At 38.8% G+C, this 21,677-nt stretch overlaps 1 protein-coding gene across 5 annotated transcripts in view; it reads right to left on the bottom strand.

Annotated features, from left to right (window-relative positions):
* The window catches only part of Oxr1 (oxidation resistance 1), a 432,963-nt gene that overhangs the window by 238,966 nt on the left and 172,320 nt on the right, over positions 1-21,677 (bottom strand). Inside the window, exon 1 of one of the 5 annotated variants that reach the window (XM_055626274.1) lies at positions 13,610-13,786. The exons of 3 other annotated variants lie outside the window; for them this stretch is intronic. In XM_055626274.1, the coding sequence (XP_055482249.1) occupies positions 13,610-13,728 (119 nt within the window). In that variant the 5' untranslated portion in view covers positions 13,729-13,786. Of the gene's footprint in view, positions 1-13,609; positions 13,787-21,677 lie in introns of those variants that run through there. One more of the 5 variants, XM_055626275.1, reaches the window with a different exon arrangement.

The following is a 21,677-nucleotide window of genomic DNA, read 5'->3' on the forward strand; positions in this document are numbered from 1 at the left end:
GAGCTCCTGCCTTTCATTGTGTATGTAAAGCTGACTCCTTCTTCGCTTGAGCGAGGTTTTTTTATGAGTTCATTATAGCTTTGCCACATCAGAACTCATGCCAAAGTCTCCACTCTGTGAATGAATGCAGCTTTTGGCAGGGTCACTAGGACAGCCCCTGCTGCACAGTCAGGTAGTGTGCCTCTCTGCTGTTTATGGTGGGTTTACTTTTTTCCCCACACACAGCTTTCTAGGCTAGTACCTAAGAAGACTCTCACAGTCGTGTTCTTTCTTACTTCCTGTCAGTGAGAAACAAGCATCCGTTCCCATGTAAGTTTCAGAGTACTCAGCACTCAGTGGCTCTCTGTTGCAGACATCTCAGGCAACTGTGGTAGCTGTCTCCTTCACTCCCGGACTTTGGCCTACCGCTTAGGCTTCCGGTTTGCTCTGCGTTCTCTGTCTTACCCCAAAGAATCTTTTCCTTAGTGTAACACCCCTCACTCCTGCTCTGAGGCCAGGACAGGGTCCCTGAAACAACAGAAACCTTAAGAATCTTGTTGCTATCTACAAACTTTTACATTGGCTTGGGGTGCCAGCTAGCTATTGGCTCATGGGATGCATTTCAGAATACCAGCTTTAATTTAGGGAGCTTCTGCCTCAGACAACGTGCCTTCCCATTTCTGCTGAAAGAGAGAAGATGGATAATCTGGCCTTTCTGGCACAGACTAATACACCTTTATTAAACTTTTGTAAGGCTCTTATTCCTTTACTAAGAAATGGTTGAAAGAACCAATGAATGTAGTGAAAGCAGAGTCAGACCCTTCTAATTCAGGGCTATTTCAAGCTGACTCTGTGTGTGTGTGTGTGTGTGTGTGTGTGTGTGTGTGTGTGTGTGTGTAAGCAAAGGTTAGAAGTTGATATCAAGTATTTTTTACACTAGGTCTTTCTCTCTCTCTTTCTTTCTTTCTTTTGAGATAGGGTCTCTCATTGAAACTAGAGCTCTCTGACGAGCGCTCTGTCTACCTTGGTTGGCAAGTGAACTGCAAAGATCTGGCTGTCTCTGTCTATCGCCATCACTGGGGTTACAGATACAAGCTGCCATGCCCAAATTTTTAAGGGTATTGGAAGTCTGAATTCAGTAACCCAGGCTTGCACAATAAGCACTTTACAAACTGAGCCATTCCCTTAGGTCTCTAAAATTTAATCCCTTTGTTATTCTTTTCTTTCATTTACTTTCTATAAAGGGCTGGAAGTTTGCACAGTCCACTGCCTTCTGCTAAGAACTGGGGTAACCACAACAAAAAGATTATTGTTATATTTCAAGTCGTAAGGGTATTGACTCATAAAACAAAACCATAGAAAGGTAAACAAAACCATAGAAAGGTCTACAAAACCATAGAAAGTTTTGTGTTTGCGAAGTACCTTTCCCAAATTTTGGATTTGCCTTAAAAGGTTCTCGAATGTTCATGATCTATTTCAGAATAACTCTTACTCAAAAGTAAGAAAATACACTCAGACTTTTGTGAATGGTGAATTGTTGCTCTTAGCAATAATTAGAATAAGAAAAAATGACATTGGAATTAGTTTCTAAAAAGGCAGGACAAGTTTGGCATGGTGGTACACACCTATAATCCCAGCACACAGGGAGACAGAGGCAGGCAGATCTCTGTGAGTTCGAGACCAGCTTGGTCTTCAAAGTGAGTCCAGGATAGCCAAAACTACAGAAACCCTGTGTTGAAAATCCCACACACCTCCCAAAAATTAAAAAAGCAGTCCAAGTTAGAGTAGAAGCACTAGGATTAAATGAAATGTCACTATTTTGTTTAAAGTTTAAAGCACAAGCCTAAATGAAGGCCAGCCAGGTGGAGACTTGTCCAGCCACCTGTGGGGAAGAACCAGCCTTACTGAATTCTTTTGCTGCCCACTAGAGGTACAGTTGCTAGGAAACCAACCCTGATGGCCAGGCCAGAACTGTTTGTGGTCTTGGAGCCTAAAATAAACCAATCATTTCAAAAGTCAATTTCCCTTACCCAATCATGTAACACCAAGGCATGTAACTCCCTCCTTGCGGTTTTTTTTTTTCCTTTTAAAAACCTTGTTCCCCTAGACAGCAGGGCCACATTCCTTTCCTGCTTTGCAGGAAGTTTCTGTGTCCTGGGCTCTAGCACATATACAATAAACCCTCTTGTATTGGCAGTGGAGTTGATTCCTGGTGGTCTTTGGGGGTCTCACAAACTGGGCATAACATTACCTATTACAACATGATATAAAGCAAGAGCTATGTTGGAAGAAAATGGGGAGGTATACCAAAGATCAGAATAAAGAACAGATAGTTAAACTGAATAAGCTGATTTATATAAAAAAAAAAATCAAAATAATCCTGAAGGCACTGCTTGCCACTGATGTTTGAATTTCGCCATGGATTACTAAAAATCATTTAGGCACAGGGTGCACACAAGATACTGGGGCGCACCAGAGAAATAGTTCTCAGATTCCACAGGTGGCTTTCCTTATTTGACTCATCTTTTGTTCAGATCCACTAATCTCATCTCTGTGTCTATGTGACTCATAGCAGAGGCAGAGAACTTTTGGAGCATCTGAGCCCCAGGCTAAGGACAGGCTGTATCACTTAGGATGCCCAGTACTATGCAGAAACAAAAGAGGCCCTTATTAAAAGTACTAAGAACTACAAACAGTTACTGCAGAGCATTGAGGTCAATGTGGAGCACATGACAGGTGCCGCATTCATGAATCAGCCCTACCAGGCTGCTTGACAAAAATCCCTTCATTGACTTTTTATTAGAATCTATTTCTTATGGAAGATAATGGCTTTACTATGATTTTCTGCCCAAATATATATATAAAAAACTTCATTTACCCTTCTTCACAGCAAGCTCTTGCTGCCTTTACCCACTGGTCACCTTTCTGTTCCCCCAAACTCTCTTCTTTCATAGTCACATCTTTTTATAAACTATGGAAGAACATGGTACTTGTCATTTTGAGTCTAAACAGCACAGCTTCTAAAGAAATGCTGCAGTCTGTATATAAGACTACTGTATAAAAATTGTTCTAGAATAGTTTTATAGATTGATGGAGTTTTTGTTATTGAGTATAAAATAATGTCTTTCAGGTTATAGTTCAACCCCCAAATACTGTAGATTATGAACATTAACATCTTAACCTTCTTGAAGTTAAAATCACCTTCGTGAGTTTAAGTTCTCCTTGTGTCTATCAGGCACTTACTGGAGTTTAAGAACAATGGTCTAAGTATATGTAATTTGATTTTAAACACCTGGCAATTAAAAAATTCTAGGTGAATAAAAGAGGACTGTTCATAAGTCTTGGAGTAGAGATAGATTGGGGAGAAAGTGCTTCACCTTCTTTTTCCACAGAGGTGGAAGAGTTTGTAGAAACCAGACTTTTCCTCTGTGTACACAGTAGTAACTTCAGAACACAGGTAAATTGGAGAGTCCTTGGACAAGTTCTCCGGCTACCATATGAGGCTAACCCACTGTCAATAGCTTCTTTAATTCCACTGTGGACAGCTTCTACCATTCTTTTCTCTTCTTAAATGAATTTTGTATATAGAGAATACATTCTTCTTTAAAATATATATATGAGTTATATATATTATATAACTGAGATGATGTGAGTGAGTGACTTTCAAGGGCTGACCACCTCACTATAAGCAGATTTCAAGCTGCTCACTGACCTGCTAGCTCCCACATGACCTGTCCATATGCCCCCTCACACTGTCTCTTCTGCTGACTTAGTTTCTCTTCTGTACACAGATGTTGAAGGAGCCCTGGTGCATCAACATAGAAGTTGCTTGTGCTTTAAATGCATCTTCTGCAAGATTCACGTATTGAACTCTTTGCTATCTAGGCCTCAACTCAGAATGAGAGTTCTTGTCTTTCAACCTTGACTCTAATTTAATTGTGTTTTGCTCAGCCCATTTATCATGGATGTGTTTTCTTGAGAAATATTTATGAACTTTGATTTATTTTTATGTTTCTTTATTACTGATGTAAGAGTGACAGGATTGCCTGACTTGTTTAACTAAAAGATCTTCAGTGCTGAGAATAAGGTTTAGATGATACTGTGATACTGTTACACATTCAGGCACTTCCTTCTGAACAGTCTCTTATTTAGAAATGACTGCTTTTCTACAGAGACTTTTTACATACACAAGAAGAATGAAGCCTTAATATGACTTGGCTGGTGATAGTATGTGCTGTGCTTCTACTTAAGTATTAAACTCATTTGCTCTCTAGAGTAATCCCTCAGGACCTGATTTAAGGAGTCATTGCATAGTGATGACAATTTGCATTACCAAACTCATAAAGCACTACAGCCAGAAGGTAGACAGAAGTCCTTATTTACAATCCTTGCTTCATTGACTTTTGTCACAGTAAGCAAGTAAAAAGTTCCTAACTATATATGTAGCATTCACTTCTCAATGTCACAAGCAACAGAAATTCTGCTTTACTACTCAGACAATGGCCTGCAATTGCAAGTCACTCTGCAGTGATGAGCAAGCCAGAGCCCCAGCAAAGTGAAGTTCTCTTTGCTAGTGCACATGCTCCTATCTAAGCTCAAGGGTATTTCTGGACTCAGAACACAGAGACTGCTTCATCTCCCCATGCATGTCAACTACTTCTGTTTGCATCCTTTCTCCTCTGATGTGAAGCATCAAACAAGATTCTACACGTTAGGAAAAATTCAAGACGAAGAGTGAGGTCTGTGAAACTTGTTTCTAATTCTTGTCACGCACTCATTGGATTAAGGGCAGCAATTGCAGTGCAGTAATGGTCTGAGGATGTTTTCATCCTTTCAACGAAGTCAAAGCAAACCATTACATAAGTTTTGGGGAAATTAAATTTCTGTTGATATTTGAGGATGAGTCCATGTTGTCATTATTACTGGCAAATCTACAGAATAGGAAAAAAAAGGAGCCTTCTTATATGGTGGTTTGAATGACTGAGAGTCAAGAGATTGAAAAGAAGACATTTCATATTAAATGTGTGCTGATTCAGGATGACCCTACCTGACCACTGTTAAATAAAGATTACTATTTTTCATTACAATAAGTATTAGTTCAAAGCAAAAGTAGGAATTAATAGTTATAATAATAAATTTAATATAATAATAAATATAATAAATTTATCTTTGATCTTAGTCACAGAAAATGGGATTAAGTATATGTGTTCTTAACTGTGGCTTCTATTGTTTTTTTTTGTTTGTTTGTTTTTGTTTTTTTTTTTTGCTATGAAGGCACAACCTTTATTAGTTGGTTTCTTGCCATATGAGAAAATGTTGAAAATTAATGCCACATTACATTGTCCTGGAAAAAATATCAGAATCAGTTATTTAACTGACCTATGTGTACATACACACACACACACACATACACACACACACCCCACACACACACATGCACACTGTAGATTATAAGTAGAACAGGAAAAGATGAAACTACCGGCTGGAGAGACGGCTCAGCTGTTAAAGGCTCACAACCAAAAATATAAGGAGAGATGCAAGCATGATTTTAAACACTAGTCTTGAGTCAAGTATGACAGAATTTACATTTCTAAGGATTATGCTGTAGTTTAAAGGATAGACTTTGGATTTTTCTAAAAAGTTTTTAAAAAATTAAATAATACATGGCTCTAAATTGTGCCATGAAACTTATTCACTCATCACCAATATTTCTATTATTTCTGCATAGGGAATATTTATCCCAAAATATTTTCATGATATTTGAATTGCTCCCTTGATTTGTTTTTTTTAAAGTCATGAAAAATATTCCATATGCGCTTTCATTATTTAAACAATAAATATCAGAAACACTTGAGAAAATTGTTTGCCTTCAATAGTGATGATACCTGATGTTCAAACAATAGATCATTTTGTTAAAACTGTATTTTATAACAATATTTCATGGTGGGACTAATAGCCCAAATTATAGGTGAACCTCCAATAGTCTCTATGAGAACTTTCAGTGTCTACTGTTGAATGGAAACTATAATCAAATTTATAGAAAGAAATTACGTGGACTTGGGGAGGGGCATGGGAGAAGATGAGGGAGGGTGGGTGTGATTAGGAGGGGATAAGGGAAGGGGCCACAGAGAGGATACAAAGTGAAGAAACTGTAATTTATAAATATAAATAAATTTTTAAAAAGTAAAAAAAAAAGAAATTACAATGAGAAACAAAAAGTCACACATTAAAGTCAGAAATGAAAAAACTGAAAGATAAAAGCCACATGACCATCTCCTTAGATGCTGAAAAAGCATTTGACAAAGTCCAACACCCATTCATGTTTAAAGTCTTGGAGAGATCAGGGATACAAGGCACATACCTAAACATAGTAAAGGCAATATACAGCAAGCCTATAGCCAACATCAAACTCAATGGAGAGAAACTTAAAGCAATCCCACTGAAATCAGGGACAAGGCAAGGCTGCCCACTCTCTCCATATCTCTTCAACATAGTACTTGAAATCCTAACTAAAGCAATAAGACAAGTAAAGGAGATCAAGGGATACAAATTGGAAAGGAAGAGGTCAAAGTTTCACTATTCACAGATGATATGATAGTATACATGAGTGACCCCAAAAATTCAACCAGAGAACTCCTTCAGCTGATAAACACCTTCCGCAAAGTGGTTGGGTACAAAATCAACTCAAAAAAAAAATCAGAAGGCCTCCTCTATACCAAAGACAAGAGTGCCGATAAAGAACTCAGGAAAACAACATCCTTCACAATAGCCACTAATAACATAAAGTACCTTGGGCTGACTCTCACGAAGCAAGTGAAAGACCTGTTTGAGAAAAACATCAAGTCTCTGAAGAAAGAAATTGAAGAAGATATCAGAAGATGGAAAGATCTCCCATGGTCATGGATTGGTAGGATTAACATAGTGAAAATGGCCATCCTGCCAAAAGCAATCTACAAATTCAATGCAATTCCCATCAAAATACCAACACAATTCTTTACAGACCTGGAAAAAAAAATTTTCAACTTCATATGGAGAAATGAAAAACCCAGAATTTCCAAAACGATCCTGTACAACAACAGATCATCTGGAGGTATCTCCATCTCTAATCTCAAGCTATACTACAGAGCAATAGAAATAAAAACTGCATGGTATGGGCATAGAAACAGAAAGGAGGATCAATGGAACTGAATAGAAGACCCAGAAATAAACCCACACGCCTATGAATACTTGATTTTTGACAAAGAAGCGAAAACCATTCAATGGAAAAAAAAGAAGCATCTTCAACAAATGGTGCTGGTCCAACTGGATGTCTACATGCAGGAAAATGAAAATAGATCCATATTCATCATGCTGTACAAAACTAATGTCCAAGTGGATCAAAGACCTCAATATAAAACCAGATACACGAAATCAGTTAGAAGAAAAAGTGGGGAAGAGCGTAGAACTTATTGGCATAGGAGACAACTTCCTGAACAGAACACCAACAGCATAGGCTCTAAGAGCAACAATTAATAAATGGGACCTCATGAAACTGAAAAGCTTCTGTAAAGCAAAACTTTCATCAGAACAAAATGACAGCCTACAGACTGAAAAAGGTTCTTCACCAACCCTGTATCTGACAGAGGGCTGATATCCAGAATATATAAAGAACTAAAGAAGTTAAAAGCAATAAATCAAGCAATCCAATTAAAAAATGGGGTACGGAGCTAAACAGAGAATTCTCTGTAAAGGAATATAGAATGGCAGAGAAACACCTAAAGAAATGTTCAACATCCTTAGCCATCAGAGAGACGCAAATCAAAAGAAACCCGAGATTTCACCTTACACCCATCAGAATGGCTAAGATAAAAAACTCAAGAGACAACACATGCTGGAGAGGTTGTGGAGAAAGGGGAACCCTCCTCCATTGCTGGTGGGAATGTAAACTTCTACATCCACTTTGGAAATCAATCTGGTGCTTCCTCAGACAATTAGGAATAGCACTTCCCCAAGATCCAGCTATACCACTCCTAGGCATATATCCAAAAGATGCTCAAGTACACAACAAGAACATTTGCTCAACCATGTTTGTAGCAACTTTATTCGTAATAGCCAGAACACGGAAACAACCCAGATGTCCCTCAGTTGAGGAATGGATACAGAAATTGTGGTACTTTTACACAATGGAATACTACTCAGCAATTATAAACAAGGAAATCATGAAATTTACAGGCAAATGGTGGGATCTAGAAAAGATCATTCTGAATGATGTATCCCAGAAGGAGAAAGACACACATGGTATATACTCACTTATAAGTGGATATTAGACCTATAAGGTAGGATAAACATACAGAAATCTTTACACCTAAAGAAGATAAACAAGAAAGAGGACCCTGGGTAAGATGATCAACTTTCACTTCGAAAGACAAACAGGATGGACATTGGATGTAGGAGAAAACAAGTAACATGACAGGAGCCTACCACTGAGGGTGTCTGAAAGTCTCTGCCTCTATCAAAGCAGATACTCAAACTCATAACCAAACCTTCAGCAAAGTACAGGAAACTGTATGAAAGAAGGGGGAGTTAGTATGATCTGGAGAGTACAAGAGCTCCACTAGGACCAAATATATCTGGACATAGGGGTCTTTTATGAGACTGTTTCTCCAACCAAGGACCATGTATGGATATAACCTAGAACCCCTGCTCGGATGTAGCCAATGGTAGCTCAGTATCCAAGTGGGTACCCTAGTAAGGGGAACAGGGACTGTCTCTGACATGAACTCAGGGGCTGGCTCTTTGACTTCCCCCCTGTCCCCTGCCAACCCGAGGGAGGAGCAGCCCTGCTAGGCCACAGAGGAGGACTTTGCAGCCAAGCCTGAAGATACCTGATAAAACAGGGTCAGACGAAAGGGGAGGAGGTCCTCCCCCATCAGTGGACTTGGAAAGGGGTAGGGAGGAGACCAGGGAGGGAGGGTGGAAATGGGAGGGACTGAGGTAGCAGGATACAGCTGGAACACAAAATTAATAAACTGCAACTAATATTAAAAAATAAAAATGAAAATAAAAAATAAAGTCAGAAATGAAAGACCAACAGATATGAACCCAGTTAAAAGTGTATTAATCAAGCCTATAATTGATTTTTTCTATGAAATGCACATACATATTTCAGAAAGATAAGACTACAAATGAGCAGAAATTAAAATGTCTATATTGTGTAGTGGGAAGATCCAAAATTTTCTAACAGTGTATATCTGTCTACAGTCTGATATTCAGTGAACACACACCCTCTCACACATACGTACATACACAAACTATATTCACACACATACACATACAAATGCACACGCATGCACACATACACATTCACATATATACATTTATTGATACAGACACACACGCACATTCCTCTAGAAGCTCTCCATCTTCACCACAAATAAGGTAACTTTAGTTAATTACACACTGGCATGTTAAAACACAACTGGGAGAAATATCGGGTTCACTAAATATAAACTATGTTTAAATAATAATGTAAACATTATGAAATCCACTTCCAAGAGCACTAACTAATAAAATCATCGACAGATGACCTTTTTTTTAACACTATATCGTTCAACTTTTACTATGACTCTTTTCTGAGTATTGTGTGACTAATAGCTTTTCCTACTTTAAGAAGAAAGCAGCCGGACAGTGTTATAGAGAAATACAAACTGCATGACTGCAAAACCATCGAGTTGATGGAAAAGACCTACTGGTCACAATCACACACACACACACACACACACACAATTAAGTCTGCTGATTCAAATTGCAACATTAACTAAGTCCCTGTACCAACTGTGGAAGATTACAGGTGGCAGGTTTGTCTAAGTCAATATACCAATTTAGTCAGCTCAAGGTATCTAAGCCTACTGTATAGTCATCAAAAGGATTTATGAACTGTCTCTCAAGCTTCCTGCAATTAATGTTCTACTTGCATAACTCACACAGACGGTGGTTCTGATAAACATGACAGTCATTCCAGATGTTGGAGTATGTTAGGAATATAGCTTGTCTGTGATCTGACCATCTGTGGAGGAAAAGTACTCTTGGGAACATGTATACTACAGTGACATTAGCAGAACCCATAAATCTATCATGAACAGTAAGCAGAAATGTGTTATATAACTTCATAGCTATAAACCATGCTTATTATCATATCAACATTACTAATAATGGCAGAGTTAAGAAACACATAAATCTACATATGCCACCTAATTTGATTTTGATAAAATGAATGTCAACACAATGGCTTCTCTGTAATTCCCACCAAAAGGGGAACATTGGTAGAGAAGAAGAATGTTGACAACCTTGCCTCTTGGCTCTGATCAAATTCTCCCTGTTTCAGGAAAATCCTTTGTCCAGTCATTGTTCTTAAAAGAACTATTCTTACTCAATAAGTAAAAATATTGTTAAAAAAACTGTTTTTCTTTTGCATCAAAACACATACATAGTAATGTCTTTAGGATGTTAGAATCTCTCTCTTTCCCTCTCCCTCTCTCCCTCCCCCCTTTCTCTCTCTCTCTCTCTCTCTCTCTCTCTCTCTCTCTGTATGTGTAAGTGAGGTCATGCAGGAGTTACTTCCTTCTACCATGAGAGTCCAAGGGGTGGAAATTAGGTCGTCAGGCTTGGCAGCAAGAGCCTTTACCCAATGAGTCACATTTTAGGCCCTTGCAAGTTTAGGACCCTATCAAAGGTAGAAAACAAACTTCCACAAACTCCTGCCTTTTGTTCTGAAAAGCTTCCTATGGCAGAAGTGCGTAATTGATCATGGTGAGAAGACAAGATAGTGTGTATTTTTAAAAGCCATTAAAAATTGTCTTATTTCAATCCTTCCCTCTACATCTTTTTGTCTTCTTTCAAGACCAGCACAAATCTTTACCCCCAAATTCCCAATAATCGCCTGATATTGTTTCATTGTTCTTGCCCATAATACAAGATTTGACACAATTAATCATTTACTTATAAGCTTTGTGTGATAAAATATTTTTTAGCAAAAAATTGTATAATAATATATGAACACTATATTTCTATGCATATAACCATGTTATCAACCAAGCACTCATGTAGTCAGTTATTTAGTGAGACGAACCATGTGTAAATAGTGTGTGGATAAATGGCTTTCAGCTCCAGCCAGCTGCGAGTACTTCCACGCATCAAGGTGGGAAAGCTATACTCTCTTTGAATTTAGATTTGATTGCATGGGATAAATGACAAATTCAATAAATACACAATCAATAAATGCCAAAGAGTGCTGCACTAAAATTAAAAAGGAGGATAGAATATTACTGTGCAGCCCAAACTTTAATGTGCACCAGATTCACCTAGAATACAGACCCAGAACTTGGCTGTCACTGGATGCTGGCAGATGTCACTAAAGCAGCAGACATGAGAAGGGCAAAGTTTAAAGGTGTAGTGTCTCGTCCCAGGCAAGATCTACCTTTTTCTGGCAAGATGCTCTGTTATTCATTTGCATATTAAAGCTTGAAAAGACATATGATAAGTTGCTGCAGAACTGCAAGTGACAGGGTTCAACATACACTCACTTATTCACAGCTGGTTCTTGCAGGCTGACTGTCTATTGCACTTGAAAGTTGATAAAGCAAGATTCCAGTAAAAGCTACAGAGGGCTCAGACTTACAACCCGGGGCTCTGTTTAGAGCTCATCTCATTCTGGACAGCATTGGTCTACTGAGTGTAGTGAAATGCCATCAAGAATAGTTTTAAAAAGAGAAAAATCACTGAATTTGTGAGAAAGTACTGTAAGCAGTTTTAAGTTCTTTGTCAATTTCTACAAAAGAGCTAATACTAATATTGAAAAAAAACAAACTCAAATGCTTAAGAACGCTTGGCTCCTACAACATGTCAAACTCTCCACTAGGAGAAGGGTCAGCTGCAGAACGTGTGGGTAGAGTGGAGGCCTGATGCACATGCCCTTACCTCTCAGCAGCCTTTAAAAGACCTGCAATAGCGTTATTCTGAAAATGGAGTTACAGTAGTTCATGGGTCTTTACTATCCACACAGACCTAATAATCTTTTTCTGACATCTGATATGATCCTCTGAGTGATTAGGGTACATACTGAACCCTATTTTCTAAAGAAGAAATGAGGCATGGTCAGCGCCTACAAAGTTTTAAATTTGCATGTCATTTTCCCTGAACCCTTATCTTGAGCAGTGTTGCTAAGTCAACACAACCCATCTTTATGGAAAAGGTCACATGTACTCTGTAAAGAGTTTCATTGTAAACATGTTTCAAGCTTTATTAAAGTTAATTAACACAAGATTGAGTTAGTTATCATCAGAAGACTTTTTGAAGACTGTACTTAAATACACCTAAAATAAAATGCCTGGGGTCAGATACTAGAAGTTTGAAGCAACACCAGCTACTGGGTTGTGCTGAACCAGATTTCCTTCTTGCCTCTGCCGGGCCTGGAGTTTGCAGAGATCCCCAGATGGCCGTAGTGTGCCGACAGTGAACCTGATACTGGACACCTCACAGAGTCCAGGCTCTTATTTTCTTTTTGTGTTGTTGAGATGCTTGTAGGCTTCCATGCCTGAAGCCTGGCTTTCTATTTAAAGTTTTCCTCTCGAGTCTTTCTGAGCTGACACCATCTAAAGAGACCAGAAGACTTTGATGAGGGGTAACTTGTATGTGAGTAGCATGTCACTTGAGCACTCTCAGCAGAAACTTCTAATGCAAATGGAACACCAGAAAGTTTGAGAGACATAATTTATGCAACTTTTCACCATTTTCCTTTATTTTCTACTGCTAAATGTGGAATAAAATTGGTCACTTTTCTCCCCCAGCATATGCTATGTAAGAACATCAGCCATCTTAATGACTCCTCGAGAATTGTTCTTCCTTAGTTTCATTGCATAAGCACAGGTGAGGTGACACACAGCAATTTGTAGGAGGTCCCACACCCTGAGTGGCTGCCCTTCTTGGTCTGGCCACCTTTTACCATACAGCTTCTTGTCATGTAGGGCCATGCAAAAATGTTACCAGCAAGCACCAGACTTCTTCAGCCTTGAAAATGGAACATCTTACATGAGAAATATTTTCACAGTGGCTTGCTTGTGTGGATTAGAAAGAAGTGATACACGGCCACATTAATGGTATAGATTGTTTAACATTTTAGATAAGAAAAAATGTGGGGGAAAGCTTCTGGAAATCAGTGACAGTGCACTATGGTTTGTGTAAAAGATTAACTGAAAAATTGACTCAAGTACTTGTGAAAGTCAGTAACGATAAATTTGGGAGTGGGAAAGAAAGATGAGGAGAAGAAAGCCAGGACAGTTATGGAAGTGGGAGTGCCGGTGGAGTGCTCCCAGGTCTAGGTATCAAGGGGAATTCTCTTGCCACCGAATTTAGAAAAGGAGAAACTGTTCACATATGGAGTTCAGCATCAAAGAATCATATCTGAAAGGAGCAGACAGAAATAAAAGATAACACAGAATCAGAATGAGCACAACACGGGATTCCAGAATAAGCAGCAGAGCCTATCGTATGTTCGGTAAAAAATATGTCTTATACCTGCATTTCCCTAAGGTTGTTACCCAAAGATATCAACAGAACATTGTGCCTCCCCCTGAGCAAGCCATGCTGAACTTACGATTCTTGTGTGCTGACACAGGGCGAAGGTGTGGCAGCACACACACCTTCCTCGAAGGGATGGCCAGAGCCCCAGGGTAACGCCTGCTCACACCAAGCCTTTAGCTCCCTGCTGCTCATGCCACAGCGTGACACCTCGTCTTCACCCACACCCCACTGTCCATCAGATAGGCTTTTGTTGTAGCTGCTGCAGCTCCCAGGACTTGACATCTCAACAACACTGACCATAGTCCTGTGCTCTGACCCCTCTGGAAGTTTTCAAATATTTGAACAGGCAATGCTTTGTTGTTGTTTAAACAAACAAAATGCACCAGTGGCTATGGCAGAAAGAGGAGAGGAGAGGAGGGAGGAGGCCATGATTGAGATGGAAGGTGGATAAATGAATGAATTAAAAAACCAGACACTTTCTCATTCATATGTCTGTGGAGGCGCTGAGACTGACCCTAGTGATGTGGCTCCGGTGACATCTCCCAGGTTCTGCCTAACTCCTTTCAACACCCACCAACTCATGAGACAAGGCAGAATCAAGAATAAACAACAACAACAAAAAACGCTTTCACTCAAATGATCCATGAGTGAACTATTTTCTTAGTTTATTACCCTGCTACACCCAGAGAGATAAGCAAACCACTCAGACAGGACAATAGTGATAATGTATAAGAAGAAAACAAGCATCATTATAGCTACAAAAATCAGTGCTTTTTCAAAAGCTTAATGAAAGTAAAACCTACTCACATGATGCCCTTATAAAAAGAAATGCAGAAAGTGCTGTAATAGCCTGGATTTCTGAAGCAAGATAACGAGAGAACTCAGCAGAGGAGGAGGTGATCTGAGTTGGGTCTGCATGGCGGGAGCAATGATAAAGTCAATTAGTTGGTCAGTGATTCTTCCCTTCGTTATCTTTCCATCCCATCACAACTGTCTGTCATTCATAGCTTAAAGACTAATGACAATGTCTGGTTCTTAGGGAATTCCAAAAACTGTGCAGCACGGCTTCTACAGCTGTTAAAATTCATGAGGTTCAGGGGTCCTAAAATGCTCGTCAGATACTGACCATTTAACTGCTGTAGCCTTAGCCTATATAAGCAGACAATTTCACAGTGGAAAACTGCACCGTCAGCACGCCAGCACTATTTTCATGTCACTCGTGTCTTTTAGCCTTGTTCCCTAAATTACGTACGTTAAGATTCCTGGTGAATTAACTCTAAGTTGACATATTTATATTCCAAAAATGCCACTTCCAGTTCAGACAGGTATGAACACTGATAGATTTAGAGCATGAGAGGCATTTTATACAAAAGTGTAATTCATATAAATTTTATGTTAATTTATTGGCCATCTCTAAATTGTAAGCATAAACACCACACCTCAAGTTCTTTTTTATTTGGGCAGAGAACACAGGGATCAAGAAAGTCTATGTTAGTCAGGCTGTGGAGGCACACACCTTTAATCCCAACAGTTGGCAAGCAGAGTCAGGTGGGTCACTGATTCCAGGCCACCCTGGTCTACCAAGTGAGTTAGAGCCAGAGCTACACAGAGAGACCTTGTCTCAACATGCTCCCCCCACTCCCTGTCAAAAAAAGGGGACAGACTGATGTAGGGTGCAATAATGTACCCATACTTTCCAGAATTATGTAATACAACAATTTTGTAAATAAATTCAGTAAAAGTGATTGTTTCCTGTTACTAGAGGAGAAGATTTGGTGAGAAGGCTGAAGTCATACTGTGAAAAGCAGAAAAAACTGATTACTTAGATGAGGCAGCCCATGGATCAGCATATATATATATATATATATATATATATATATATATATATATCAGCAGCAGCTGGATAAATTATGTACAGTGATTTACAATGTACACAGCAGCAGTGTATAAAGCTGGGGCTTAAGTCCAAGAGCAATATAAACAGTTTATATCTACGGCCATAGCTGTGCTTTCATCTATATGTATATTTATATGTACATCTGTGTCTATATCTATGTATACATGCGGTAAATACAGCATTGCTCACTGGCATTAGTGATATAGTCACAGCAAAAGCTAACTGTTAATATTAAATATCTGTTAATATAATTAATTAAGTGAAGATAGAGTTGTAAAGGGATCAACCTTCAGAAAATCACTTGTTTCTATATTCTTCTAAGAAGGTGCTCAATTGCTGTAGCAGTCAGTGAAGAACAGATAGAAACTTCCAAAAGTACTGACACTGATTCAGAACAGAATTGTTAAAAGGAACAAAAACTATCAAATGATATAGATATATATCTTTTAAATAAAAAATACATGTTCAGGCTAATATACACACATACACATTCTACAACTTTTTCTTAAAATGTTTTAATTAAAGTAATTTTGGTGAAGTTTTCTCATCATTAAGTTATAATGAACTTGTTATAAAAAAAACAGAAAATTAGGAGATATTTATTATATGACATTTCCTTCACACAATGCAACAATTCTTAAAGTTATTAGTGTGACTTTGTTAACTTTAAACATTGACTTCCTGAAGAGCAAGGTCTTTTTCACCAGAAAATCACTCTAATGTATCTACTCCACAAGGAGAGCAACAGAACCAGAAATTTGAACACAGGGGTCTTCTCAGAGATTCATACTCCAACCAAGGACTATTCCTGGAGATAACCTAGAACCCCTGCACAGATGTAGCCCATGGCAGTTTAGTGTCCAAGTGGGTTACATAGTAATGGGAACAGGGACTGCGTCTGACATAATCTGATTGTCCTGTTCTTTGATCACCTCCCCCTGAGGGGGGAGCAGCCTTACTAGGCCACAGAAGATGACAATGCAGCCCCTCCTGATGTGATCTGATTGACTAAGATCAGAATGAAGGAGAGGAGGATCTCCCCTATCAGTAGACTTGGGGAGGGGCATGTGTGAAGAAGGGGGAGGAAGGGTGAGATTGGGAGGGGAGGAGGGAGGGGCTTATGGGGGGATACAAAGTGAATAAAGTGTAATTAATAAAAATAAATAAATAAATAAATGAAAAACAAACAAACAAAAAAAGAAATCCTAATTGAAATAAAATTCACATTTTACAATGAAAAAAAAATTTTTTCTGGGTGCGGCCAAGTCCAGTGAAACAAACATAAAATTTTCCTCTACCCAGTTACTGCACTTCATATTCTTTCTGACAAGCAAATTTTCAGCTCTTTCACCCAGACATGAATGAATTCAACTCTGTGAGGGTTTTTTTGCCCTTTTATTCTGCCTTTCCACATGAATCAAAATGTTACCTTGCCAAATGTCAGAGTATAAGAATCCATACATTATTTTGAACCCATTGCTTTTTGGCTAAAAATTCCCTCTCTTAAAAAACAAACAAACAAACAAAAAAACAGTAAAATGTGGTGTGCTAGCTGGGTGGTGGTGGTATATGCCTTGAATCCCAGTACTCAGGGAGGGAGAGGCAGGTCAGTCTCTGCAAGATCAAGGCCAGACTGGTCTGCAGACTGAGTTCCAAAATATCCAGGGCTACAAAGAGAAACCATGTCTCACTAAAACACACACACACACACACACACACACACACACACACACACACACACACGAGTAGTGTGCTTTGTGAAATAATATGAAGCAAAAAAAGTAAGATTTTTTTTCAGCCACATGCAGACTTTGTAGAATTGTCACTAACAGAAAGCCTGGTGATAGTAAACTCTCACCTACATAACATCACTCCCCAAGGTCATTAGTCCTAGTTAATCATTTCTTTGTCAGGTTGAGGTTGGTGTCACCAATGACCTTTGGTGTATGCCAACATAAAGGTCCCATCCCTGAATTCCTTTCATTTTGTTCCTTTTTTAATTTTTTTAAAAATTTAATTTAATTTTTTTATTATTACTTACATTTTATTAACTCTGTATCCCAACTGTATCCTGCTCCCTTATTCCCTCCCAATCCTACCCTCCCTCCCTCATCTCCTCTCTGCCCCTTTCCAAGTCCACTGATAGGGGAGGACCTCCTCCCCTTTCATCTGACCCTGTTTTATCAGGTATCTTCAAGACTGGCTGCAAAGTCCTCCTCTGTGGCCTAGCAGGCCTGCTCCTCCCTTGGTGGGTGGGGAGGTAAAAGAGTCTGCTATTGAGTTCATGTCAGAAATAGTCCCTGTTCCCCTTACTGTGGGAAACAAATTGGTTACTGAGCTACAATGGGCTTCATCCGAGCAGAGGTTCTAGGTTATATCCATACATGGTCCTTGGTGGAGTGTCAATCTCAGAACAGACCCCTGTGCCCAGATATATTTGGTCCTTGTGGAACTCCTATCTTTTCCATGTCATACTAACTCCCCTTCTGCTGAACTGCTAGGTATATACCCAAAATTTGCTCAAGTATACAACAAGGACATTTGCTCAACCATGTTTGTAGCAGCTTTATTTGTAATAGCCAGAACCTGGAAACAACCCAGATGTCCATCAATGGAGGAATGGATACAGAAATTGGGTATTTTTACACAATGGAATACTACTCAGCAATCAAAAAGGAGGAAACAATGAAATTTGCAGGCAAATGGTGGGATCTAGAAAAGATCATTCTGAGTGAAGTATCCCAGAAGGAGAAAGACAAACATGGTATATACTCGCTTATATAGACCTACAAGATATGATAAACATAATGAAATCTATACACCTAAAGAAGATAAACAAGAAAGCAGACATGGGGTAAGATGATCAATCCTCACTTAGAAAGACAAATGGGATGTGCACTGGACATATGACAGGAGTCTACTGCAGATGGCATCTGAAAGACTCTACCTAGCAGTGTTTCAAAACAGGTACTAAGACTCATTTTGTTCCTTTTACTTCTGGCAGCTTTCTGCCCTGTGGCCAACATCACATCAGAGCACAGCCACAGTTAAAGCCGAATATTTAACAATAGCAGCTAACATCTATGAAATGCACTAAGCCTCGTCCCAACCTCCCATTTAATTCTTAAAAACATCTTGAGTGGATACAAACAGCCACAATGCTATTACAGGCACTAATGGAGTTACACCAGCAACGCCAGACCAGTCTCCACCCCTGCTTCTACATATCTAAAAACTTTCCTTGACTGAGACTAGAATTTATATTTTCTCATCTCAAGCTGAGAAGCTGAGGCACAGAGAGGTGAGCACATGTCAACCCTGTGGAATCCCACACTGTTCTCCATGGAGAGATGCTGAAAAGCTTACATTCCTTAAGTGGACTCAGGATAAAGCAATATGTACCATGTCACATCAAAGTCATATTTACACTGTAAGCGCCTGCACAATCCTTATGTTGTAGTCCTCAGAGAACACTAGACAAAAACTCACATCCATGATAATGCCAAAGCACCTACCACAGCTGTTCCCACAGACCTGGACAGCATCAAAACGGCCTCCTCTTCCTGGACTCGGCCAACATTACAGCCTTTAGACCTCCCTATCACTACCCTAGTGTCAGCTCACTCCCTATCTGCTGCTGGGCATGGCTGGCAACCCTACCCTGACTTTTTTAGGACAGGGACTTCCTCTCCTCCTCACCATGTAATCTGGACATTTTGGAGATTTTACTTTTTTCCTCTCTCTTATCCCCATGCATGGTGACCAAGAGCTGCTTCCAATAAACCTACATTTATACCCTTAAAAAAAAACTCACATAAAACATATAAAGTATAACTCTTTCTAGATTTGTGATCACATAGCACAGTTAAGCGATCCATCTTTAGCTCTTACATTGGAAGTGTCTCTACTTTCCACCAAGTATCAGTAGCAGAGAAAGACACAGGTAGGAAGCAGAAGGAAGCAAGGGCTCCTCACTGGATTTGTCCCAATGCTGTTAGCAGGTGGAGCTGAAACTTCTCTGATTGAACTCTATGCATCAAGTGCGTCGCACTGAGTGAACAGGCCATTGCACTAAGAGCACTGAAATATTTTGCATACCATGCTAGTATAACTCCTAATAATTCCTCCCAGAAATCTGTGTGCCCCTTACTAGAAATTCTACACTATTAAATTCCACTTTACCACAGCTTATTATTATCATTTTCTCTCTCTTTTAAGCCACACATTTCAGGATAGATCCCATGGTTCCTTTCACAGCCTTCTAGAAAATAGAAAGACATACAAGACATGCACTTTGTGTTAAAAGAAAGCCTTTCTGCTTATCTTAGGAGTTTATTATTTTACATAACAAAAGGTTACACTTCATTTTCCATTAAACCTTCAATTGAGTACTCAGAACCCTAGCATTTGTTTTATTTTTCTGAAGAAACCCTGAGATGCTTAATGAGAGCATTTGCTGCCTAAACAAAACACATTTCTTTTAGTCTTTTCAAAGGCAGCCTGAGAAAGGCTAGGGCTGTATGCTGACTACCATTAGAATGTGGTGATATTCCTTGACCTTTATTTAATCACCATCATCAGGAGCCTTACCAGGTGTCCAGTGGTGGCAGTAGCTTATTTGTGCACTGGCATTACATTTCATCCTGCCTTTCTGCTGGGAGAAAGCTGGCACGGGCAATGCTAACTTCCACACAAGAATCTGTTTAATGCACTAAGAGCATTTTCTCTATTTCCTGATAGTATAATCAAACTTCGCTGTCAAAATTTCAAACTTGACAGAAAGTTGGTGAAAAACAGATTTTGTAGGCTACAGTAGTGTCATATATGTTTAAAAATGATAGCGAAACAGAATTTTCCACGGAGTTTGCTACATAGATTTTACAGAAAATAAAGGAAAAATACCTCACAGCCTAAGATGAACAAGGATAGTTGTGAAAATGTAGCCATCCGGTAGCCCAGACAACCCAGAGACTGACTTTTCTGGGTGAATAGCTACAAATTAAAAATAAAATTAAATACACATTTAGATATGAGTTTACCGCTAAAAGGAAGAGTTATTAAAGCATTACAAATGATCAATTAATACAATTAAACCATGTAAGTCTCTTCCATGACTTAAGTATTATGTCATATGGTTCAGTATAGTTTCCAAAGCCAAAACTATATATTTTTGTTCAGTTTACTGACTCATTTTTTTAATTTGTAAATAGAACATCTCAATAAGTTAGGCTGGAGAAAATGGCAACTCAATGTTGCTCAGAACGTTTAAAATAATTTTGTATATCTATGTATCTAAAAGTTTATATAACTATTATATGTAACTATGAATGCACAAAAGTGCATTCTTACAGCATATTACTACTTTTCTAACGAATGCATACTAGCTGATATATTATTAAATTTCTGAATCCAATTACAAAGAAACATTCAAAGCTCTATAAAATAACTAACCACTGCTCATTAAAAGTAGCAAAGTCATTAAAAATATAGGGGAAAATGACACAGTTGGGGGATTATTAAAGAAACATTAAATAATGCATGTAGGATTGTATTTAAACCTTTTATAGCATCCTTCTGATTCATCTTTTCTGTATTCTTCTCTCAAACATGCCTACCACAGTTGTACCCCTCCCTCCATACCTCCCAGCACCCCGTCATCTCCCCTCTTCCTCAGAGCCACTACAGTTTCCTTTCAGAAAAGAGCAGGCATGGGTCGTGGTGCCTGGCTGTTGGTAGTTGGTGGAGAGATTTATCTGGTTAGGTCTGATAATGAATGATGACTCTGACATGCTAACTAGTCAGGGACCCCTCAGTAGGTTGGTGTCCTCCAGCTTCTCAGAGGAGGTACAAGCAATGTAGGGTTCTTTCTGGATCAGAAACAGAGAAATGGGAACCTGTATAAAATGCTGAAATTTTAATAGGGCTCATGACTTAGCAGAATTCCATTTGCGCCTATTCCCATGTTTCACTACTCTAACTATAGTAACATAAAATATTAATATTAGGAGAAGCTGAGTCAAAGGGATTATGAGAAACATTTTTGTAACATTCCTCTAGGTCTAAAATTATTTCAAAATATGTGGTAAAAACGAGAGTATCTTCCTCTTCAAAGTTGATTAATTATATGCCAATCATTTTAATTCAATTATCAGAAGCCTTCTGAATTTTCTTGAGTGCAAAGTTTAGAAATAACAAAGTAATCTCTTATCATATGAAAATCTGAATAATTAACTTGGTGCTGAGG

The sequence above is a fragment of the Psammomys obesus genome, unplaced genomic scaffold (genome assembly GCF_907164565.1).
Source record: "Psammomys obesus unplaced genomic scaffold, mPsaObe1.curated_primary_1811, whole genome shotgun sequence".
In the NCBI taxonomy this organism is placed as follows: domain Eukaryota; kingdom Metazoa; phylum Chordata; class Mammalia; order Rodentia; family Muridae; genus Psammomys; species Psammomys obesus.